The 27,113-nt window shown below is 35.7% G+C and overlaps 1 protein-coding gene across 1 annotated transcript; it reads left to right on the forward strand.

The window, feature by feature from the left end:
- The first annotated feature begins 1,775 nt into the window (after positions 1 to 1,775).
- LOC140754555 (carboxypeptidase B-like) lies at positions 1,776 to 5,182 on the forward strand. Its single transcript, XM_073089596.1, has 5 exons — positions 1,776 to 1,840; positions 2,911 to 3,120; positions 3,917 to 4,019; positions 4,164 to 4,475; positions 4,580 to 5,182. The coding sequence occupies exons 1-5, from the start codon at positions 1,776 to 1,778 to the stop codon at positions 5,180 to 5,182; spliced, it is 1,293 nt and encodes a 430-aa protein (XP_072945697.1).
- Positions 5,183 to 27,113: the final 21,931 nt, after the last annotated feature.

The raw sequence follows: 27,113 nt of genomic DNA on the forward strand, positions 1-27,113 counted from the left end.
CATATGTACTTCTGGCTCTAACATTCATTCCACATAGCGTGACCGTGATTTAGAAAATACGTAGAGACATATTTTATCGGATTTAGTAAAGTTAAGCAGACTTTGTTAATAAATGTATTTTCGACCTCTATGTAAAATATTTCTTTGTTACAATATTCATCATGTTTGTGGTATTCTATCCAGTGGCGAATTAAAAAAAAATTAAGGTCTAGGCTGGACAGTTTTTGCCGCCCCTGCTTCTACAATTGTTATGTCTTACTAGAGGTGAGGCGTATATACTGGAACAGGTTCAGGGACTAGGTAGTTTCCCGGACTAGTTGGTACATTGGACTAGGTAGTTTATCGGATTAGGTAGCTTGCGCTTCTGTTTTTTTTTTGCTCGCCACGTTGGTTCAGAACATGTTTCCCGTTGTTTTTTGGTCGTCGCGCCGGCTTATGATACGGTTCCCGTTTTTTTTCTTTTTTTTGCTCGTCACGCCAGTTCATGACACGTTTAAGGCATGAACGAACTAGCTTCCTAATTAGCAAAAACAAATTCGGTCCCCAAATTTGCCGCCCCAAAAATCTGCCGCCCTAGGCTGAAGCCTACTCAGCCTGCTGGTAAATCCGCCACTGATTCCATCACAAAGCGGTTTTGAAATAATTGTATGCAAGTGCGTTGATATATTTAATAGCAATTTGTATGGTAGTGGTAATAGACTAAAATAATTTACGAAATAATGATTACTAACTGTGCCCCGCGGTTTCACCCGCGTTAAAAATAAATCAAACAATATCATAAACAAAAAAAAATCGTCAAGACTAAATAGTCTTTAAAATTTGCCTCCCGGGGCTTAATTTAATTTCAAGGTCTTCCTTTAGTTAGGATATACGCGTAAAATAAAAATAAAACTGCTATTTTTGCCCTCTAAATGTTTTGTTTTTCCATGTCAGGTCCTTTTTTATATCACGTTTTATAATGACTTCACGGAAACGCGGTCGAACGGGATAAAAAGTATCCTATGTCCGTTTCCTGGTTCTAAGCTACCTCTCCACCTATTTTCAGCCAAATCGGTTCTGCCGTTCTTGAGTTATAAATAGTGTAACTAACACAACTTTCTTTTATATAAATTGCTGATACTGAGATTAGAAACTTGCAACGATTGATCAAGAGGCTAAATTTTAACCACTAGGCCGTCACAACTTGAAAATATTTAAAATATATGAAATATGCACCATTGCAGTAACTAGAGATGGAATTAATCAAAATACAACAGCATGCCTGATAAAACTATAGAAACTGACTTATCTATAACAGTAATCTGAAGATATAGGAATTGCCCAATTGACAGACCTAAATATAAATAAATCGCAACAGGGCCGGATTTGGAGCTGTGTTCGTCCTAGGGCAACGAATGAGTGACGGCCCGTAAGTACTCGTATTTTCCGAATAAGGGAACAATTTCTTTTCGTCAAGTCTTAAAAAAATATTGCTAAGAAATTAAATTAGTTGAATAAATAATGTAATAATTATTTAAGTACATGTATTGTTGGTAGTGCAAAAAGGACTGTTTATATAAAACAAAAGTTGTTGATGATTTTTTATTTGTATTGTGGGGCCCCCTGCTTGTAGGGCCTCAGAAGTTTAGTCTTAAATCCGGCCCTGAATCGGAATGTATTTTATTCTCGTTTTAATAAGGTTAACATTCCGATGGCAAGAATACAGTGTGTACGTAGTATTTGTTATCGTTTCATAGTTATTAAGTGTTTGGTAACTTTCAGTTAAGTTGTCAACCATGAAGAGAATAGTACTGTTGTTTTTGGCTGCAGCGGTTTTCGCTAAACATGAGCAGTATGCGGGGTGAATATATTTTAATATTTCTTACTCACCTGAAGATTTTTGAAAAGGAATATACTTAATAATAATAAAGCGTCAAATTAATAATCAAATATGAAGGGTGAATTATTCCTTTCCATTTATTTTGTCATTTATAATTAATTCCCAGAATAATAAATGCGTAATTATCTTTTTATTATATTGTTTAAAAAATATTACTCTTAAAGTACAATTTATTGAACAACATTAAGTATGCAAATTATAAAAAAATCAATTTAATCATATTAATAAACAGTTTACAAAAACTTTATGCTATTAATAAATAGTTACTGAATTGGATTGGAGCGACAGCGAACAGCGAGCAGTGATAGCATTGTGGTTAAGAAACTCGGCCTCTCGAACGAGGGGTCCAAGGGTCAAATCCCAGGCACGCACCTTTGATTTTTCAAAGTTATGTGCGTATTAGAAATTAATTATCACTTGCTAAAACGGTGAAGGAAAACATCGTGAGGAAACCTGCATACCTGAGAGATTGATAAAAAAAAAACCTCAAAGGTATGTGAAGTCTACCAATACGCACTTGGCCAGCGCGGTGTACTATGGCCTAATCCCTCTCATTCTGAGAGGAGACTCGTGCCCAGCAGTGGGACAGTAATGGGTTGCTGATGAATTGGATTGGATTTACACGCAAAACAAAGTTATTAATTGTAATATTATTATTGTATTAATTTTAATTCCAATAAAATAGTATAATAATAATATTATACAAATAATTAAATTAATAATTTAAAGGTACTAAAGAACTCTCAGTGGTTCGACTCCAGTGGCACCACCGCTACACCTATTTCTGCCGAATAACAGAGATGTTAAACGCTGCTGTGTTGTGGTTTGAAGGGTGTGGAAAAGGGTGACATTATCGAGGCATTCCATTTTACCTCTCAGGGGTAGCGGCGCATCTGTGCTCGACCTCCAGTAGGAATCTAATCTTGTCTAGGGTTGATTACAGATGTTTATGGACGGCAGTAGCCACTTACCATCAGGTCTGCTACTCCTATATTGTAAAAATATAGACTCTATTACCCTCTTTGTTACAGGTGGAGTTCGTATTACGTGGAACCTTCAACTCCAGAGCAACTGAAGATGCTGGGTGCCTTGGTACCAGCATTTGACCTGGACTTCCTGGCTCATGCCACCATCGGTCGTGAGGGCGTCGTGCTGGTGAAGCCGCAGTACCAAGCTGGTTTCCTGCAGACCCTGGAGAAGGAGGGCATCACCTACAGGGTCCATGTTGCTGATGTTAAAGGGTAATATAACATTTGAAGGTGGTAGAACATTGCACGAGGAGTACCAACTACAGCTCGCACTTGGCCCTTTTTACCCCAGGGTATGGGTATGGCACATACAACACATGTTTAAATAAATTAAAAACATTGTTGCATAAAGTAAATGACTAACTTAGAAGGGAAAACAGTGGATTGGTCTTAAAGTGGCACTTCTATTATCTACCTACTTAAAGTGTTTATACAGGTCCCACTTAACAATAATTATTGAAAATTACTTCTTGATTTGATTAAAATACTTGTATGGTAATATATAACATCATAGTTTTATTTCTGCATATAATACATAGATATATTTTTTTTATTATAGTGGTAGCAAAGGAGTACGCAGTCCTACTGGCGGTAAATGGCTACTGTCGCCCATAGACATTTGTAAATAACCCCAGATGAGAATAGATTCCTATCTGAGATCGGCCTCGAACGCGTCGTTACTCTTGAGAACTAAGTTGGAACGCCTCGGAAAAGTATGTTTCCATTACCACACCTTTCAAAGTGGAACACAGCAGCGCTTAATACTACTGTTATTAGTCGCGACCGGTCAATGACGTAAGCTGTTTGTGATGACATAAACGCATCCGTACCCAACCTTAGATAAGAATTTAATCTCACCTGGAGTTGATTGCCGATGTTTATAGGCTATGGGCAGCAGTGGCCACTTAACACCAGGTATACCACATTTTCGTTTGCTACATCGATATCATAAAAAAATTGATCACATAATTGTGGCAAAATTCTTTTATCATTTTGTAAATATTTTTAGCCAATTGGACTTCGATGACCAGGTTATAGAGACACGGAAACGAGTTGCAGCAGCAAAACACAAGTACAGCATGCCTTACGACAATTACCAAACAATCGATGTGGTAAGATTTAAAAAAAATATGTAATAATCTATTTTTACCCAACTGGGATCTTTTTACCCGACCCAAGCTGGTAGAGATCTTGCACTTGCCATTTCGTGTAAAGTAATTTAGCTAATCTTAGTTTTATATTTTCTATATTTCCAGATTGACCGCTACCTTGAAGACATTGCCAATAACCACTCTGACATCGTAACTCTAGTTTCACCCAATAATTCATTCGAAGGGCATCCAATCAAGTACCTGAAAATCTCCAGCTCAAATTTCGAGGATCTGTCGAAACCTGTCATCTTCATTGATGGTGGGATTCACGCAAGGGAATGGATCTCTCCCGCAAGTGTCACTTACGCTATTCACAAATTGGTTGAGGATCTGACTGAAAAAGACCTGGTAGAAAATTATGACTGGGTTCTTCTGCCCATTGTGAATCCGGATGGATACAAATACACCTTTAATAAGGTAATTTTCATATTTCTTGTACTTGAAGATCATCTATCTTGATTAAGTTTTGTTGTAAGTAAAAAGTCATACACTTAAAACACAATTTCTTTATTTATTTTTAGAGTCGTTTTTGGAGAAAAACACGCTCAACTGACCAAGACGCTTTGGGCCGTCTCTGTCCTGGTGTTGATGGGAACCGCAACTATGACTTCAACTGGAGGACTGTTGGTACCAGCTCGAATCCTTGTCACGATACCTTCGGTGGGAGCCGCCCCTTCTCCGAAGTTGAGACTAGAGTTGTGAAAGGAATTCTTCAAGAGCACCTTGACAGAATCACTTTATATATCAGCATGCATAGCTACGGTAGTATGATTCTGTATCCGTGGGGTCATGATGGTACTGTTTCGCCGTACGAGCCCGATCTTAAAACTGTTGGGAATATAATGAGTGACGCTATCAAAAAGAAGGCTCTTTCATACTTCCCCGCGTACGCTGTTGGAAACTCCCTTCGTGTGATTGGATACGGCGCCTCAGGTGGCTCGGATGATTATGCCCATTCTATTGGTGTCCCGTTGTCTTACACAATCGAATTACCTGGACTTCAAGGTGGTTATCAAGGATTCCATCTCGATCCGCAATACATCGCTCAAGTCTGCGAAGAAACCTGGGGAGCTATTGCCGCCGGAGCGAGGAAATCTGCTGAGTTGTTTGGCAAAAGAAAATAGAAATATAATATAGATGCTTCATAAAACGCTGTTTTTTTTAGTTACGCATGTGACACACGTCACATGCGTAACTTTAAATATCAAATACTAGAATTCATATTTTGTATCAACTAAATGGAAAAAATAAAGATTCATAGAAGTAAGAAAAAAACGCTAAACTCTTTACTTCACACCAAATCTCATACAGTTTCAGCCCCAACCCCTCATCTACTATTTAAATTTATGATCTGTGGATGAAAAAAGACTTAAATCCAATTATTTCATCGACATCTTCAAACTTTCTGGCACACCACCTCGTCTTCGAGAACGCGAATGGAATATTCAGAATTGGAAATTGATCCCGCACTGCGCCCCGAGTTTTCCAAGAATGACGGTGAATTTCAATTAAAACTGAAAGTTTACATGCACCCTGGTATTCCCCTTTAAATATATACAAATGTTGTTCTTGTCTGTTTATTTACATTTACAAATTTAGACTCTAATGCCAAACTTTCGTTTCTTTTTCTAGAATTTTTAATTTTCAAGGAAGAAGGAAAATGTAGGATCACCAGATGTCGCGTTATTAAATTCTTCTGTCTTGTTTAGTCAATCTCGATTATAACTCAACGAATTTTGACAGATATATTTAAGGAAGGTACCTTATGTGGAATGACATAGGCACTTATGAAATTTATTTATCAAATGAGAGTGTAATGTACGTGATTACAAGTGGCAATTATCTTTACTGACGCCCATTGTAATAAACTAGGATTGAAGTACTTAATTTGCTATCAGCCTCAATTACGTGTGACTCATACCTAGACGTTTTTATCAAGCACTTCAAATCAGAATACATCATCATGTAATGTCGCTTTAAGTGGGATGTAGATTTGATGGTAAAACCCTTCGATCACTAATAAGAACGAAGATGAAACCGCTAAAATAGCTGACCCGGCAAACTTTGTGTTGCTATATAAATTAAAAAAATGTTAAGGGTGAACAACCCTCATCACTTAGGGGTATGAAAAATAAATAGCCGATAGCCGATTCTCAGACTTACTGAACATGCATATAAAATTTGGTGAAAATCGGTAAAGCCGTTTCAGAGGACTACGGTAACTAAGATTGTGACACGAGAATTTTATTTATAAGATAACGAATACAAGCCCAAACGGTTTTGCGGATTTTAATATGCCAGCTATATTTGGATTAGTCTAAGTTGTGGGATAAACCATAACCTTAATCAGATATATATTTTATAATAATAACCAGTTCAATTAAATCACAGTCATACTGTCCCCTATTTAAAGGCGGTACTTTATGTACAAGAAAATCGCAAGCAAACACGAACGGAGCCAGGAGCGAAACGCTGCCTTCAATAATATGCAAATGTTATTCGTTCTGAATAATCTGGATATGCTGCTCGCTAATGCTGCTCGTGGTACAGGATTTGATTTGCACCTGGGTTATTGAAATGGGTATCTCGCGTTCTAGGTGATGTTTGAAGATTTAACTTGAGGAGGTCTCCTTGACAAAGTCTTTGTGGTTTGACGCTACAGGCATCAACGCACCTATTCTGCGTCATAACAGCAGTATTAAGAGCAGCTTTAAGGCCCCAACGCACCTATTTCTACCTTATAACACTGGATATTTTCCGAAGCATCCCAGCTTAGTCCTCAGGGGTAATGGCGTATCTGCTTTATCGTTTTAAGGTAGGCGTTGTTGTATTCTGATTTGAAGGGTGTGTTTAAGGGACAAATTATAATATGATTCATATTTACAGATATATTGGAGATGTGCGGACAATAACAATCAGTTGGACTGCACGCTTGTGTGGTACTTCCTTCTTCTTAACTTTGATTTTATCATGCATTTGAAGATATTACGATTCTTACAACTTTGATGTATTTGAAGGAAACTTAGTTCAGTTAGACTTTCCAGATGAATTCTCTTAACACTAGGAGAGTTTTGTTCTGCAGCAAGACGTAATATTCTTACGTGAAGCTTATCCAACTTAGTCCTGGGGGATGTTAAGTCCAGCGTAGAATAAGATATTGTTTTACTAACTTATACGTGCGTTAAAAGCTCCTGTCTATTGAGAGTTGGTTAAATAAATCCGTGGGATTTTTAGAATATAGAGATAGCCAACGAGCATGCAGTCAACCGTCCAATGGTAAATGGTCAACCCCAGATCAGATTAGATAAGACTTAGGTTAGTCACGTTGGTTGGTAAAAGCAGTAATAGCCTAATGGTTTAGAAACTCGGCCTCTCGAACGAGGGGTCCGAGGTTCAAATCCAGGGCACGCACCTCTGTTTTTTTAAAGTTATGTGCGTATTAGAAATTAATTGTCATTTGCTTAAAACGGTGAAGGAAACATCGCGAGGAAACCTGCATACCTAAGAGATATAAAAAAAATCTCAAAGGTGTGTGAAATCTACCAATACGCACTTGGTCAGCGCGGTGGACGATAGCTTAATCCTTCTCATTCTAAGAGGAGATCTCTGTCTAACAGTAGGACAATAATGGGTTGATGACGTGAGGTTGATCACTGTTGCTAGACTTGAATACTAAGTTGGAACGCCTTCGATAAGTATCTCGCCCTTATTACACCCTTCGAAGCGGAACACAGCAGCGCTGAACACTGAGGCCAGAAATATATGACGGTGATGCCTTCGGAGTTGAGCAAGTGGTTCTACGAGAACCACCTTCAAATAATTACATAGTTTTATTAACTTTTACGTGCCTCGAAAGAAGTTTTATTAAAGCAATCACTTTAACCAACTCTTAATAAAATTTCTTTGCTAAATGCTGCTAATGAGATAAATTATGTAAGATATCCATGGCTTACATAATTTATCTCATTTAATATATTTATAGCAACTAAACATAATACATTAACTGTTACAACAATTACTGAAATATTAGCGCAAAGTGCTAACAATAGTCGCTTCGCCAATTAATCGCTAAGTGAAGTTGTCTCTTAGTTTCGATGTTGTGGCGTGGAACTTGCAACTTGTATACTGTAACTTGTTACTCGTACAATAATAAGAGAACTAAGTTACAGTCGTATTGACGTGTAACATAGATTTATCTATGAATCTCAAAGTGGAGTCTGCCGAATCAATGCGTGTAGACTAAATTCTTCTAAGAAATGAAAGTGGTTTGACTCCGGCGGCACTACTGCCACACCTATTTCTGCCTCATTACAGCAATGTTAAACGCTGCGGTATTCTGGTTTGAAGGGTGTGATGGAGACATACTTTTCCGAGGCGTCCCAGCCTAGTCCTCAGAGGTAGCGGCGCATCTGTGTCCGACCTCAAGTAGGAATATCTAATCCTATCTGGGGTTGATTACAGACCATGGACATCTGTAATCAACCCCAGATAGTAGTCACTTACCATCAGGTGGACTGCATGCTCGCCTGCTACTCTTATATTATAAAACAAAAAGAAAGGAGATTAAATAGCAGCGAGAACGTGATGAGTAAAGTAATGGAAGTTTTTAATTATTCTACTTCAGAAATAATTAAATAAAACAAATTCTTCTATTTACAACTTATTTTATACCCGCTCAAAAATTCCACTCGAATCAAGGCACATTTTTTACTTTTTTATGCGAACTCATAAAATATTATCAGCCAGTAATTATATAAATAATAATTTGTTATTATAAAAAGTCCTATTATTAAAATAATAATATAACACATCATTTAGTCGACTCGTCTGACGGAGCGGTCACTATATCGGTTTGGCGCGCAAAGGGTTCCTGGTTCGATCCCCGGCCAGACAAATATCTGATAGATGAATTTAGATGTCTGTTCTGGGTCTGGGTGTTTGTGTATTCGTCTTTGTGTATGTAAATGTCACCCACGATACAGTGAATCCTAGTTTGGGGTTGTGAGTGTAAAAAGCGATTAGCGGTTTAGTTTATTAGGATGTTTTTCTATCAAAAGATACAACTATCTATTTTGTGGGTTAAAAATTGTAGCTTCACTAGTAACCCAATTACTTTTTTTTCTCATATTTCGTGAATATTGCTGCCTGTATAATAACTTTAATTATTTTGATTTTTAGTTATATTGTCAGAAAATTATTCAAATTCATTGTAGTTTTACGTTAATTAATTATTTAATGTTTTGTATTGTTTTAATGACCATACTATTTATTATTATAAGTTACATTATGAAAATAACACTAAATAATAAATGATTATATGATACAAAAAATAATACATTACATAATTATACCTACATAAATAAAATAATACAAGAAAGATACAATTCTTTTGTTTGGTTAAAAATTGTAGCTTCACAAGTTACACAATTACTTTTTATTCTCATATTTCGTGAATCCCGCTGCCTGTATAAAAACTTTGAGTCCACATAAGTTTTATTGCAGTAGACTTGTAATACTCACGGTGCTTTCTTTTGAGTTATATTGGATAAGTTTCAGCCAATCTCAGGCCGATTTCTAGAGATGCTTTGAGAAATCGCGAGCAATGCTCTCTGCTTTAATATAACAGGAAATGATGTACATTTTTAATTGTTTGTTAGAAAACTATTAAAATTGTATGATTATAGTTTTACTTCAATTGATTATTTTGTGTATTTTGATGCTCATACCATTTATATAATTATAAGTGACAATATGAAAATTATACAAAATAATTAATTAATATTAAAAAAAAATACATACTACATATATATTCGTACATATAATAATTCAAGAAACATACAATAATTCTTTTTTCAGAAAAAAAAAACATTATAGCTTCACAAGTTACCAATTACTTTTTATTCTCATATTTTGTGAATCCCGCTGCCTGTATAAAAACTTTGTCCACGTGAACCATCGTAAGTTTTATTGCATAAGACCTATAATACTCACGGTGCTTTCATTTGAGTTATATTGGAAAAGTTTAAGCCAATCTCAGGCCGTTTTCTAGAGATGCGTTGAGAAATCGCGACCAATGCTCTACTTTAAAATAACGAAAATTATTTTGATTTTTATACTTTTTATATTTTTTTTTTAAATTAACTACTAGATTTAACTATAAAGTTTCAAAACTCATTCAGGAAACCCATAAGTCTCAGATAACTAAATTCTATCAACCTATTCATTAAAAGTAGATCATTTCCTGATAAAATTTTGTTTTATAAAATATAAATTAAGTTACTCAACATATAAAAACTGTGCCTCCAATAAATAAGCGTTTTTTATACTAAAATATACTCTTTAGACCAAAACATAGCAGAACTTGTTTTCAGGCAGAAATAGATGTAGTGATGGTTACGTAGTCGAATTACAATGGACTCTACCTTCAAATTACATGAGTTTAACAACATTGTATCAAATGTGTTAATACTGCGAATCTAAGAAAATGGATATTACGCAGACAATTTCTAATTCCAAGAACAAAACATGATGTAACGTAATATGTTTAACCGCAGCTTCCATTAAAAGCATTACGGCCAGGCATCCATTTGTGTGATTGAACTCTTCTCTTATGCTGGCTTCCCGCGGTCTGTGATAATCCGAACGGGCGCGGAAGACCTTGCATTTATGCTAGTGTCGACTTAGTCGCTATAAATGAGAACTTTCGATGTGGTCTTAGCTACAAAAAAAGATTAATCGGTGAAAATATATACCCCCAGGATTTCGATAACCTTTTTTTGTAGCGACTATTGATTGAGTCTAGCGACTCGGGTTTTTTGGGGTTAGCAACACTAGGCAAGCATACACCGAAGCTAATGTTGCTAATGTTTTAGAAACAACGATTCGCATTTTGGAATGATAAAATGGTTTCAAAACTCAAGGCCAAGTTAACGACATGTTTTGCTTTGCGTGGTTGTCCATTGTCGACGCCGTCCGTACTGACATCCGCAGATACAGGGATCGTAGGAAGCTGTCATTACATTACGGATTCATATCTTAAAGACGCTAGCCTTTGCACCTACATTATCATACTTTCTTAAGATATTTCCTGTACTTGGCTCGGATATCATGTTTCTAGCAGGTTGGTGCATCTTCCAAATCTATATCTTTCCATATTTGGCGTTGGGCCAAATGGACTTACTTGATACAGATGCCTATATGTCTACGTCCGGGCCAAATAAAGTAGTAATTTTATTTTTTATTTCCATTTAATTCAGACATAGTCCATATTTTGTTAGTAATAGGCCGTTTGCCTGATTGTATCTTTCACACTTAAAGTCCACTACTATATATTATGGAACTTAAAACGCTTCATTTTGCCGTAGAATAATAATCATCCATAAATAAAAAAATCATTACAACAATAATCATTTAAAATTATAACAAATATACACTTTATGGTAAGTGGACATTGCCACCCAAGGACATCTGTAACAGTTCCGCATGGAACAGAGGTTCTTCCTGAAGCCTATTACAGTACTACTACTGAGGACTAAGATGGTATTTTAGTTGTCATCCACAGCTTTTTACCGTAACAGATTATCCCATACATTGAAAAAGACTTCGCCTCAGCTCTAAAGTAAGCAGTGATGGCCTCTCTATTAAGAGGTCCGAGGTTTGTATCCAAGGTACGCATCTCTGATTTTTCAAAATTAAGTGCGTCTTAGAAACTAATTATCACTTGCAACATCGTGAGATCGTGATACCTAAGAGATTTATAAAAAAAATCTCAAAGGTATGTGAAGTCTACCAATACGCACTTGGCCAGCGCGGTGGACTATGGCCTAATCCTTCTCATTATGAGAGGAGACCCGTGCCCAGTGGGACGATAATGGGTTGTTGATGATAATGATAATGAAGCTCTAAGTTAAAAAGTAATCAAGAATCGATTGCCGTTCATAGAAAAAACAAGATAAAATGTCTCATGTACTAAGACTTCAGAAACACCGTACCTGATGATATGATCTGTAATGATGAGCGGTGCGGAAGTGCCTGCTACAGATTAGAAATGTTAATGAATTCTCGCATCCATGTTATAGGCAGCTGGAAGTGATAAGGGCGATTATAAAGCGATTTTAGTGATGAGCATGTACTCGTATAAACAAAATTATGAGCGTGTCTGCTTTTGAGTTTTTTTTTATAATATAGGAGTAGCAGACGAGCATGCAGTCCACCTGATGGTAAGTGGCTACTGCCGCCCATGGACATCTGTAATCAACCCCAGATAGGATTAGATATTTCTACCCGAGGTCGGCCACAGATGCGCCGCTACCCCTGAGGACTAAGCTGGAACGCCTCGGAAAAGTATGTCTCCCTTACCACACCCTTCAAAACGGAACACAGCAGCGCCTAACAGTGCTGTTATTAGGCAGAAATAGGTGTGGCGGTGGTGCCGCCGGAGTTGAACCACAAAGGGTTCACAAAGGGGTCTTAGCTGCGATGTCGGCATTATTCCGCATAAATTACGACATCACAGCCATTAAACGGCTAACAGAATCGTCAGCTGTTTAAGTAATTTAATGGATTCCTTTATCATTTTGATAATATCTTAAAAAGCACCCCACACTTTTTTTACAATAAAAAATATTTTTATCTTATTTACACTATTCTTAATTCAAATTTAAAAAAAAATATTTTCTATTTTTTAGTTGGATTTTCTATAAAAAGTGTATTTTTTTAGTTTTTTTTAACTATTATTTATTTTTATTTCTAGTTATTTGTCTCTTCTAGTACACAATTTGGGGAATTCCAGGTGCCTGTAGAAGCAAGTAATTAACCAAGAGGACGAGTTTAATGAAATGATCATTGGCGCCGAATGTTCGCACCCGATAATGTCGCGTGACGTCACAAAGGCTTCTGATTAAACAATTTACACGAAATTATCAGGTAAAAGGAGTGGTAGCCTAGTAGTTGAAACTCGGGTTATAATCGGGAGGTCCCAGGTTAAAACTCTAAGCACGTTAGGTAAAAGCAGTTGCAGCCTAGTGGTTGAGACTCGGTTTTACAATCAGCAGGTCCCATGTTCAACTCCAAGCACGCGTCTCTGATTTTTCAAATTATGTTCTTATGTCAAATGTTAATGTTAATGCAAAGTTCTCAAAGGTGAATAAAGTCTACAAATCGCACTTGGCCAGCGTGGTGGTCTATCGCCTAATCCTTTCTCATACTGAGTGGAGACCTGTGCCCAGAAGCGAGCATACCTCTCATACCTCGTTTGCTGTTTATTTTAAAACTAGCTGACCCGGCAAACTTTGTACCGCGTCAAAATCTATTGATCAAATATATTTCATATAAAATATAGCCTATGTTACTCGTAGATAATGTAGCTTTCGAATGGTGAAAGAATTTTTAAAATCGGTCCAGTAGTTTTTGAGCCTATTCATTACAACCAAACAAACAAACAAAGTTTTCCTCTTTATAATATTAGTATAGATCTGGAGGCACGGCAGTGCCTCCGCCAAGTCGAGCCAAAAGAAGCGGCACGGCCGTACCATACTTTTCCCGAAGCAATTCGGCCCATTTTTGACCCCCTGTAACTTCGTTGCATATGAAGCTAGAAGCCTGAATTTTCAGGAGCCAAGCAAGCATTGTATAGACACGGTGTATTACCAATTTCATTTAATTTGAACCAGTAGTTTAAGAATTACAAGTAGTCAAAGTTCGTAATTTTGTCACTCACTGACTGACCGATCATCAAAATGTTTAGGCACTTCTAGCAGACATAGAAAGTTAAGATTGAGAATACAATTAGTGTTTAGTATATAACTCACGGAAAAACTATAATATTTTGCAATTTCTTTCCGGTTATCTAGATACACCAACTACATAAAATAACTTTGTATCCTATATAAGTATATAGGATTACAAAGTTACATTTGCAGTTAATGAATCTGTGTTCCTGTTCGCGAAATGTACGAGTAGTAGGGGAGCCCATGATGCTTAATGGGAAGAAACTCGAGCGAACTCGTTTGGACCTATACGATTGTATGGATTACACTTTAGTGAGTGAAAAAAAGTTTGTATGATATTTTTTGATTCACGGTGGGAATAGCTTCTAGAGGATTCGAAAGATGTAAAAAAATGAGTCAGACTGACATACTCAAGGCGCACCAGAAATATGTTTATCTGCTGGTTTGCAGTCATACGAGAGGTAAAAATGGAGAAAAAAATTACACCAGTGCATTAGATTTTCAAAAGGGGATATTAAGTTACCCCAGATGAGTCGCCCATTCGAAAGATTCGATTCGACTCTTCGAAAATGCAAAAAAAAATCGTTATCTTGACACACTCGAGGGCGTAAGATTATTATACAGGAAATTCCAGCTGATGTTTTACTTCTCATAACCCTTCATCTGACGATTTAGTGGAGGGGTCTTTTTATACCGACGATTTGAAAAAAAAAATGTATTTTCAGTGACGCTATCAGATAGTGTATGTACATATTCTCTTTTTAAATGACTGTTTTTTCACTACATAAACGTGTGCTATGATTATGATGTTACCCGTTTTCTAGCATTATTTCCTTTATATTAAAAAAAAAAATACCGCGCTCAAGTATGTCCAGGTAACGATTTTTTTGCAACCTTATTACGCCACCCTCAAATCGTCAGATTGTTATAAATTTATTGTTTTCAGCATGTAATTAAGCTACTATAGATTTCACGATATTTTCCCCGTGCGAACCCTCCAAATGGATGGTTTAAGATACTGTATAGGATGTAAGGTATCTTCCATATCTTAATCTGCCGCGTTCGAGTCACTCTCGAAATCCCCGCTTGGGCTCCCCTACTATTATAGGCGACGTCAATTGTTTTTATTCTTGAGACAAAAGAAGTATTCAATTCCAACTTCAATTTAACTTCAATATAAATAATGGGTGAAGTGCGAATCGAACTCGTACACTGAGGGTTCCGTACCAAAAAAACATGTGTTTTTTATATTTACTAATTGATATTATAGCAGCCATAGAATGCATTGTGAAAATGTCAACTGTAACATCTATTACGGTTCAATAGATAAAAAAAACGATAAAGTGAAAAACGCCAAAAAATAGCAGGTCCTTATATGTTTGTCCCTGTAGTTCCTGGACTAAAATGGGGCTACGATATCCCCTGCCTGTCGTAAGAGGCGACTAAAAGGGGGCTTCCGGAGTTGGGCGTGGCAAGAGTGGGAGCTCGAACCGTCCTATAAGTGTCCCCGGGAAGGACGGCGGTATGTGTGGTCGCATACCGTCATGAACACCGGATAGTTTGGGAGGAGCGAAACCTGCTCCCCCAGTGCAGAGCTCGATCGGGGCATCGCGCTTGGAGGACTTCGGTTGCGTTCCGTCGGAGATCCCAGGGTTCTCCAACAAACATTGAGGACGGCCACCGGGGGGTTTTAGTGCGGTAAAAGTCCCACATAACCCCGCGTCATTTCCACGTCAGCGGGTACCTTTTGAAGATTTCCTCTTCATAAAGAAAAAAAAACTCTCCTTTATTTCAAAGTTTTTCTTTTTATTTATAGTACTTGTTGTTAAAGTGGCCATTATTATACATATTCCGTAAAAAATTAAAGTTTATATCTATTAAGGTTCCAGAAATAGAGCTCTATGTCAGACAGAAAAACGGACAGCTTAGTAATAGGTTCCGTTTTTACCCTTTAGGTACGGAACCCTAAAAAGTAATATAATATCAAAAACATTCCGAATTTCTGACAAATGTCATGAGAATAAAAATAATATGTTACGGCTAATGTGCCTAATCAGATAAAACGCAGATTAGCTTGCCTATTACCTAAAGTACAAAACGAAGATTGTATCCATTTTCACCCCTTGACGTCGTTTCGTGCATGCCATGATGCCTCATCGTGTCATGAATTTACGACAAACATTGCATATTTTCAAGAAACAATATCGCTTTGCGGCATGATGTCGCTATGTGTCACGATACGTCGTTATGTCGTAAAAAGGCATATGTTTTAGCCCTAAGAACGAAAGTCGAAACGAACGAAAGAAAGTCTGAAAAGATGTTTCGAATTTTAATAAATAGTTAATCTGCATATTATTATCTTCTAGCTAATCTTGAGACTAACTAGTTAATGTATATGCTAACGTATTCTGCAATCTAACCGTAACATACACAAAATACAATAACTGTCGTGAGGTAAAGCAACTGTCACCGTATTATAAAATAATAATAAGTTTGTTTCCAAGGAAACAAATGTTTAGGCAAATTTCGCCCTTGTTGCTCTTAAATAAATGTCTGTATGAAAATAAGCATACATACATCGATATACTACTAATAAAGACGCATACATAATTATAAAATTTTACAAAGTTCACAATGTAAAATCCTTAATAACTTTTAAACGGGTTACCCTAATTACACAATTCCTTTTGCCCTATCCGTTTTAGACCTAAACCTACCAAATGGCATTAAAGACACACCAATATCTACACAAACAAAAAATCATGTTTTCAACTTACGTAATATTTGAAAAAAAATACACCCTCTATATTATTCCACTACCTCATAGTGTTGCTTATAAGGATAAAATTCTTGAAAGTAATGATAAATGACAAAGTAAAGGAAAAGCCTCATTTTTAAGAAAAAATATTTTTTTTCATAATAATGTGGCAGTTAAGTTACCGCCATTCATTAATTTAAACATTTCGCATATTAACAATTTTTTGGCCTTATGTTTTTAATCATTCTAAAGCGGACGTTTTGTTCTCCAAGAATTTATATTTTTATGTTCGACTTAGTTAAGGTTATTTTTAGGACCATTATAATAGATTTGTAAATTGCTATGCGTTTGTAACTTGCTATGCGTATGCGGAGTTTACATACAGATGTAAAGTTGACAATTTACGAGAATGACTTTTTCGAGTCAAATCCGAGTGATTACTTAACAAAGAGATATTGAAAATCATATTCAACGTTATTACGAAGTTGTAAACAACGAAAAATAAGAATTTACTAATTAATCAGTTATCTATTTTTATTAAAAAATAAATTCTCGGCGGGAACTTAGTTGCCAACCTATTACTTTCTCATACTAAGCCGTAAGTCATGGCCATAACATCGAAGAATTAGTTGATTAACTAACAAATTCTTCAATTTTATGACTTATGTATAGTCCTAAAGAATTAAACATAAGTCATATGTTATGTATAATCCTTAAGGATTAGTATGCCAAGGTATGAAAATATATGTATTTTCTTCAAAATTTTCCTTTTACTTTAATTTGTCATAACATAACATTACTTTCCAGAATTTTATCCTTATAAGCGACACTATCATATAGTGGAATAATATAGAGGGTGTATTTTTTTTAAAACTGAACTCGTTCGATTCCCGACTAAGGAAAAAGATATTTTAAAAAAAACTAATGATGCAGTTACAGTTTTTATCAAAATCGGCCTCGTAACACCTTTCAGCACTTTTCGCTAATGCACTTTTCGATATTGTTCGGTGAAAAATATGGTCTAGCTGAAAATATTTATTATTAATATACTTTGCAAGTAATAATTTTAAAAATAACTACAGGTTGAATTCAGAAGACTAATAATTTAAGTATGATTTTGTTATTGGTGAGTAAACTTACTGAAAAAGGATTTACTGTTAATTTCCTGAAAAACGGTTGCACTATTAGTAACTCTATGGATAATATCATCGCAACTGGCCAGAACGTACATGGTATACATAAATTTGAACAATTTGTCAAATCACCGATATGTGATTTGACAATGTCAAATAAATATTGGCATAGAAGACTAACCCGTACTAATCCGGAATATATGCGCATTTTAAAGAATATTGTGACTCGTCTTGATGATGTGAACATTACGACGGATATGTCGACTAGTAAGAAACCATTTCCAAAACTCTGAACGGGAGCGAACGATGTACTGGAGATCGTACATACAGGTTTATGTGGTCCCATGGAAGCTACTTCATTCAACGGTTCAAGGTACATGTTATTATTTATCGACGATTATACTCGAATGACATATGTTAATTTTCTCAAATATAAGAGTGAGACTTTACAAAATTAAAAAAATATAAAGTTCGCGTTGAAAAGGCAACTAGCAAGTCGAACAAGTGTATGAGATCGGATGGTGGAACGAAGTTTTGTAATAGAGCTTACGATATTTTTTTGGCAACAAATAAAATTCTACATCAGAAGGCGATATATAGTATATACCACCAAACATAATGGTATAGTTCAAAGAGCTAACAGAACTATTATCGATAAATAAATTGAAGCAAATTTGAGCAAGAGCGTTAAATATTGTGATTTATATCAAAAACTGGAGTCCGACTGAGACAGTGAAAGACTACGTGCCACTAAAAATGGTCTGGGAAACGAGTAGATGTTACCCATTTATGCTTATTTGGATGTGCAGCGTATACTCTTATACCAAACAAAAAAGACGAAAATAGGATGCAAAGTCAAAGCCAATGATATTTGTCGGATATTCATAAGAAGATATCGATTATTTAATACGAAGACACGTGAAATCACAATCAGTCGAGGTGTTACGTTTTTAGACGATGTTTATCCTGAGGATAACGGGAGTAATTCCAGTTGTCAAAATATTAACTTTTTCGATTTAATTTATTGTCATGTTCGAATGAAAGTGATGATGAATGAAAAGAGTGCATGACTGATGCGGGTGTTACAGGTGATATAGGTGTACGTGTGCCTGCGGTTACAGATACAATTGATGTAAGTAATGTGACTAATGCTATGACGGATGTAAGCGAGTCTGAAGTAATGGAACGTGAATCTGTTCATATAAGTAATGATAGTAATAGGCGTTATCCTGTTAGAGAGAGGAAATAAACTAAATTTTACAACTTTTTAACATGTGATTTAATTTCAGAGAGTGGTCCTGTAACGGCCTAAGTGTAGGCCTGATCGTAATTTGTGCTAAAATAAAATCAAACTTTAGTTCTTGTTGGACCTGCGCGTGATAACATGCTTATAGATGACTGAGTGATTATTTGAGACCAAAAACAATGTTTTTTAAAATTATTGCAAGCGTTTGGTATGTCCGTTTGTAAGTCCGTGTCAACTTCAATGGAGGTTGATTTGAAATAAACAAAAGGTAACTCAGATAGTAACAGTAGTCTACCGTGTCAGAGTTTAGTGGAGATTCAACTATTTAGCCAGTTCCACGAAAGAGTTACGTTTGGTAGTATTTATGTAGAGTTTTGTTATAGGTGGGTAATATAGATAAAGGGGGCGTATTGTAAGAACCTTTTTAATATAAATTGTAATCTATATTAATGGTTGTGTATAAAATGATATTGTTCGGTGACTCAAGATTAAAATAGAAATGAATAAAAGCGTGGTGTAGCGGAAAATATGTTTTATTAATATACTCTTCAAATAATAATTCTTACAATAACTACAAATATTACCTACAAAAAAGAACGCTCATTCTCGTAAGACAGTGAGAGGGCTTTAAAAAAATCTGTTGTTGACATTTAAGTAATAGAAGGTCCCGGAAAAGAAAAAAAGTAGGCATACCTACAAAAAGGAATGAGATGCCATCAAAAACACTGCTTGTAAAAAAATCCAAGCCTCGCCATTCAGCTCTTCCACCGTAAAAAGTCGTAAGATCCATGCAATCCAAGTCGGTTGATGCAGTCTCTACTTAAGAGACCTTCTGTCTTAAGGTATTATCTCACTATCTAACCTAACAACATCTATGGGACCATATCAATATTAAAAATATTTTATGTTTCAAATAAATAGATTGGACTTGGCAATCGTAGTAATGTTACTCATGTGCTGCGATATGATGCGATTAAAACACAATGTGAACTGTTTGTGGTATCACCGCTTCCAGCGGCACCAACGCTAGATTATTTTTTGCGTCTTAAGCGCTGCTATGTTCTAGTTTCAAGAGTGCGGTAAGGAAGATATACTTTTCCGAGGCGCTCCAGCTCAGTCTGTTTCCTCTATATTATAAAAAAACAATGTATCTCACAAGTTTATGTATATTAAATTAAATTAGTTTGTTTAGTACGATTGCCAAATCCAATCTATTTATTTGAAACATAAAATATTTTTAATATTGATATGGTCCCATAGATGTTGTTAGGTTAGATAGTGAGATAATACCTTAAGACAGAAGGTCTCTTAAGTAGAGACTGCATCAACCGACTTGGATTGCATGGATCTTACGACTTTTTACGGTGGAAGAGCTGAATGGCGAGGCTTGGATTTTTTTACAAGCAGTGTTTTTGATGGCATAAATATTTTTCTTTTATAATTATTACCAACTATTCCTACCTAATATGGTAGCTATTGGATGATATTTAAGTGCAAACAGAAAGTAATTTTAAAGTCCTAATTATTATTAGCCTTATCTGCTAGCAAGCACAATATAGCCATTTCAACATAACCATCAAATAAAAAAAGATTAGTAAACCCTCCCCATTTAGAGCCAATGTTGAGGCCTTCAAGAATCTTTATTCAGTTGAAAATTGTCACCGTTTTCCAGTTAAACTTAATTTTGTGCAAATTGCTTAATTACTACACCATGTTATTTTAACGTACTAATAATCGTTTTCATTAACATTTTAATAATTTACAAAATTTAAACATAATTCCAAACAATGATAGTATACTTGATTTCTACGTGCCTGGAGTCCGAGGTTCGAATCCCAGGTACTTCTGATGTTCAAAAAAAAGTTACGTGCATACTAAATTATGACTTGCTTTAAATGTGAAAGAAAACTTTGCAAAAACTTACATGTCTAAGCCTTCTTAAATAAAAATAAAAATTACAAAGGTGTATGAAGTCTATCAATTCGCACTTGGCCAGCGTGATGGACTATGGGCTAAACCCAGTGGCGGACTAAGTTTGTTGGAGGCGGTCCGGGGCGGAAATGTTGAATGAGGCCCGGGTCAGAAAGTTGAATAAGGCCCCCAGGTTGATCTAATTTTGCATTTTTGCAAATGTCTACAAGGGAATTTTTGGTGCCCCCCCCAGGATTAGAGGTCCGAAGCACACCGCTCCTGCCGTCCTCCTTAGTCCGACGGTGCCTACATCCTTCACTCTGAGAGGAGAACCGTGCTCAACAGTGAAAAAACGCTTTCTACACTGACAGCTCCACACTCAGATTCCGTGTATCACTGATGATGGATGATGATGGTGATGATGGTGATGGAGACACACAGAGACAAACACACAAACACCCAGACCCAGAAACAGAAACCTAAATTCATCATTTCGATATCTGTCTGGCCGGGGATCGAACCCGGGACCCTCAAACCGGTATGGTTACCGCTCAGTTACGCGGGTCCTCAAAGTGAGGCAGTAATGGCTTGATGACAACGATTTAATTAATCGTATCCATCTCATATATAAAATTCTCGTGTCACAGTGTTAGTTACCGTACACCCCCGATACGGCTTCACCGATTTTCACCAAATTTTATATGGATATTCAGTAGGTCTGAGAATCGGTTACTCTCTATTTTTCATACCATATAAGGGTTGTTCACCCTTAACATTTTTTTTTATTTATATGGCAACACAACGCTTGGCGGGTCAGCTAGTATAGTATATATGTAACTTAAACTAACGCATTAGGTTACCCTGTAAGGTTAGTTGTAAGTAAGACTGTATTGTATAAATAAGTTATTCGGAATATAGCCTACAAAAGGCTTCGCAAGCTTCCCGGTGTTAACTTTAAACAATGCAAGTTTCAGTTCCGTTAACTAAGCACTAGTTAGTACTTTGAATTTAAATTTAACGAAATATACGAGTATTAAGAGCTTGTAAGCGTTTTGTTAATGTGAGAATGGCTGTATTTAATTTATCCTTAGGTCTTATTTATATCTTTTATATAATATAGGGAGAGCAGACGAGCATCAGTCCACGTGATGGTAAGTGGCTACTGCCGCCCATGGACTTCTACAATCAACCACAGATATGATTAGATTGCTACCAGCCACAGTTGCGCCGCTAACCCTGAGGACTAAGCTGGAACGCTTCGGAAAAGTTTATCTCCTTTTTCCCTTCAAAACAGAACACAGCAGCACTTAACATTGCTGCATATTAGGCAGAAATAGGCGTGGCGGTGGTCCTGCCGGAGTCGAACCACAAATTTTCTATTAAAATAAACTTAATATTTAATTATATAACAGTATTGGACGTATATTAATAAACAGAAATCAAATTGAAACAGTTAAAAATACAGAATTATAAGTTTAGAGTATCCAGTCATCTATAAATGTGAAATCCAATTTTCTAATATAAAAGGAGCCAATACTGAGTTTAATAATGGCGCGAATATCAAGATGACGAGTGGTCGTACTGTAAGAGATAAGAGATAAACGATGAAATATTATCGCATTTCCCTATCTATTATATTTTGAGTTTGAAAACATTAGAAATAACCGAAACGGAAATAAGTAGTATAAGTAAAAGTGCTACAACACAAAAAGAAATAGCTACAAGTAAATTATAACAAAAAGCGTCGGATCGTAGTTATGGGTTTACTATTACAGCACGAGTTTAGGAGGAATACATAGTTTATAAGCAGGATTTGGCTAGTGGCAGGAATTTAGGCTACTACTTGCAGGTCTTAGCCTCAGGTGGGAATCTGGTCTTGTCTGGGGTTGAAATGAAATGAAATATATTTATTTTGTATAGGCCAACGATGGCACTTACAAATTGTCAGGTACAATATTTTTCTTAAACTACTACCGGATCGGAACGCGACCTCTACTGAGAAGATCCGGTAAGAAACTCAGTGGGTTTGTCTTTTTTTTTTAATAATATTATTCTCTTTTTTTAATGCCATCATGTTTACATTTAATGTAGCTCCTTATCTAGCTAGCTTTAGCTCCAGTATCTTGCTTTAAATTTATCTAAAAAAGAAGTTCGTTCAGCAAGATACGCTACACTTTGACATTTTCTTAATTAATTAATAATTTTGTTATTGATCAGTCCCAAACTGTTTCATCATCAATATAATCAGAAATTTTATAATAAGCTTTACGACTAAGTTTGATTTTGATTATGGCTTTAAATCTATTAATTGACAAATTTCTAATTTCGGAGGGAAGTTTATTATAAAAACGTATACATTGACCCATAAAAGAATTACTTATTTTGTGGAGACGAGTAAGGATGTCCGTGGGTGGCAGTAGCTACTTAACATCAGGTGAACTGCATGCCCTCTGCTAATACTATTATTATAATATTTAAAAAAATAAAATAGGTTTCCTCCAATAAACAAATGAATGAAGGACGACCCTAAGTTTCATATTTTAGTAAAACTACGTTATATCGCTTTAACGTGCTATTCGCTCATATTTCTCAGTGCAACCAGTGTTTGAGGGGAATAGAGAAAAAAAACTTAATAACAATCGAAGATGAAATCTTTTCTACTTCTTTGTGGAGCTTATTGGATTATCTACATAGAGTTGTTACAACCAGGATTAAGTATAGGGATCGAAGGACCGAAAGTTTAGTTTCTTGTTCATGTTTGAATCTTGATTACAGTTTCTCTCTTATTTTCTATATCCGGAAGAAAAACTTATTTGATATAGGTGTTTTATTTAAAAAACATATTCTTCTACGAGTGTATGTATAATAGTGAAATGTATAAACCACCACGTTTATGGCATACACCCCGCTGAGAGGAGACCTCTGTCCAGCCATAGGAAAGTAATGGTTTGACGACGAAGAAATTTAATAAGAACAATGTAGGATAACCTTAATAACAAGTGATAATGATTTTTATCTTCTTCTTTAAATCGTCATTCGGTGATTTGCAGCGCTAATAAAAGCAGCATTTGAAAATGAATTTCAATGTTAATTTCTGTATTTATCAAACTTATACAATTCTTTGTTATAGTTACACTCTTCGATCAAATATGTACTCGAATGTTACACTACATTAATGAATTAAATTGAAAATTCTAAGACTAAATTTTAATGGAGGTAATAACATCTCTATATATTAATGAAAACTGCAGCTGACACAAATTTACATTAAAGTTTCCGTTAAAATTTACTTTTTCCATCAGTTCGGAGGAAGTGAAGCCTCCGGTAATAAAAAAAGCTTTATTTTCCTGCGAAGATAGCAAAAATATATCCCTATTATATTGGCAGTATTATTTTCTTCAGTATTAATCTTTTCAAAATGAGATATTATTTATGGATTCGTACACAAAATATTAATTTCGGTAATACTTAATTATGATGAAACCTATGAAATTGTAATATTGGACTGAAGGACGAAGTTATTTGATTAATTCAAACGTTGCTTAGAATATTTTGAAATGAGTTCACAAAATAATAATCCGTGAATAATATTGTTTCCATGTATACACTACAGTACATCTATGAGAATGTTAAAACCTGTGTGCCACAATAAAATCATTTGATTTAAATCATACCTGCATGCCTGAGAAATCTTAAAAAAAAAGGTTTCAAAGGTATGTGAAGTCTACCAATACGTACTCGGCCAGCGCGGGGGACTATCGTCTAATCCTTCTCATTCAGAGTCAGTCATTCTGAGTTGATGATGATCTGAATCATTAAGATTCTCCACTAAACTCCAGAGTACACTCTGATGATGGAGCAAGGAGGTGAATAGTGAAACTCTTCAGCTATTGGTAAAACTTATAAGTCTGTGCTCATGAGAGTTTGAGTTTTGAGGAGTTCAATAGATTGAGCTTGGGCATGAGGCTGCTGAAGATGAAGCGCACCTGGCTTCGTGGAATAGTGGAATTTTTCAGTAGCATTCGTAAACTCTTCAATGTTAGACTTATATGTTGAGTTTAGAAGTCCAATAGATTGAGATTGGTATTTTAAATGTAAAAAAATATATAGTTAAAAAAATAAATAATAAAAACACGTTTTAGTTAATAATCGTTAATATACTAAAAATAATTATAATAAAAAAGCAACCCACGACTCTTTAACACGAAAAAACAAAAACAACACAAAACAACAAAAAATCTTTATTCAAATTTTTTTTTATTTATATTTCGATTTTAAAACTAACTAACCAACACTCCAAGAATCACAATCCAACAGACCTTGAAAAATGCCATAAAATAATACCCGGGTGAAAGTGATCGTATTATCCAAAGGAGGCAATATTCGGCTTTCATTTGGTCCAGGATTTGAAGGATTTCACTTGAATTTGATTTTACTGAGCGGCGTTATTCCAATTCTTTAATAATTCTTTGCCCGTGGTACAAGATTTGGGACATTTTTAAAGGACCGCTACGGGTAATTTTTTCGAGCATATGTTATTTAGGTATCTATGTAGTTGGCACGCCCTGCAGCCTAAACGGCTTTCAAATCTACGGATTTTAAATATTAATGTGTCGAAAAACAGTGGGAGTAATGTATTATTTAGCGGATTTCCTTAGTATAATTATCTAGTATCTATTTAGATCAGATATTTGGCGTATCATGGCAAATAAACATATTTCTATACAATCATTGGTCACACACATATAGAATGATATTATTTTGTCTACATACGATGTTTGTCGATATAAATGCATTAATGCGCAATAGTGTTATCTAATCTGGGGTTGAATATAAATGTCCAAGCGCGGAAGTAGCCACTTATCATCAGCTAGTCTGCATGCTCGTTTTCTATATCTCTGTTATAATATCTCTATTATAATAGCCACGAATTATTTTAAAACATATTGTACCTAATAATCTAACTATTATTGAACAAATAATCTAAATATTATTGAAGACATGTTGACATGTTTTATATCATATTTTTTATAATATAGGAGTAGCAGAAGAGCATACAGTCACCATACTATAGTGTCACGTCACGTCATCAATCCATTATTAAACCACTGTTGGGCAGAGGTCACCTCTCAGAATGAAAAAGATTACGCCATCGTCCACCGCGCTGGTATTGATAGACTTCACATACCTTTGAGATTTATTTATATAATACTATAGTATATCGCTTCTTCTCCATAACGAAACACCTTGTGAAGTGGTGGTAGTTGTATTGACATTCAAAAAGTGCTCTGTAAAGAACCTATTTTGAATAAAAAAAAAATGATTCGATTTGTTTTGATATCATATATTTTTTGATATTTTTAATATCAACGTTGATATCTTATAACTTGCACCATACCTGCAATATACGGAAATAATATAGGTATTTTATACCTCGGAAGGAGCTGATTGAAATAATATTGGTATTGATTCCGACACCTTATAAATCGTGAGGCTTATTTTGAGTGATACGTATTTCCGATTGAGGGAAATGGTTCGTGAAAGAATAAAATGTAATTTCGTATACTGTTGCGTAAGGCTTAATGTAGGAAACAGATTTTCTTTTATGTAAGACTGTAGTAGGAAACTGGTTGATGTTAATGAACTCGGTCGGCATTTAAGGGTTCGAGGTTTGAATCCCAGGCACGCACCTCTAATTATACAAACTACGCACCTAACGTACTAGAAATTAATTATCTTTTGCTGAAACGTTGAAGTTACATCGGGAGGAAGCCTGCATTACTGAGAGTTTGAAAAAATGCTTAAGGTCGTTTGTTCACTGCACCGTTACCGAGCCGATACCGAGAACGAGATTTATTTCGGGCCGATTTTAATATGTCGTGACGGCGATAGTTTGTCGATCGCGACCGATATCGGCGGTTTATTTTTTTCAATCGATATCGGCATATGACGACAGTGTATATACAAGTTCTAACGTGTTTTATATTGCCGTCACATCGGCCCGACAAAAACTCGGTGCCGATCTAGAGGTCACGCCAATCTACTCGAAATATCGGTGGCCGGAATGACGGTGCTCGGGTGATGGGCGTGCGGTGGACAAGCTGGCTATAGTAAATGTATGTACGCTACTTCGGCGCCGTCATTAATTATCGGTCTAAAGGGGCGAATTTCAGTTTACCGATGTGAGCTTTATAGAGATGAGATTTATGAGAGTGAGAAAACTTTGTTTTTTTGTTTGATTGTAATGAATAGGCTCAAAAAGTAATGGACCGATTTTAA

This window comes from Epargyreus clarus, unplaced genomic scaffold, assembly GCF_041222505.1.
Source record: "Epargyreus clarus isolate Ecla_fem2 unplaced genomic scaffold, WU_Ecla_fem_2.2 ptg000029l, whole genome shotgun sequence".
Classification (NCBI taxonomy): domain Eukaryota; kingdom Metazoa; phylum Arthropoda; class Insecta; order Lepidoptera; family Hesperiidae; genus Epargyreus; species Epargyreus clarus.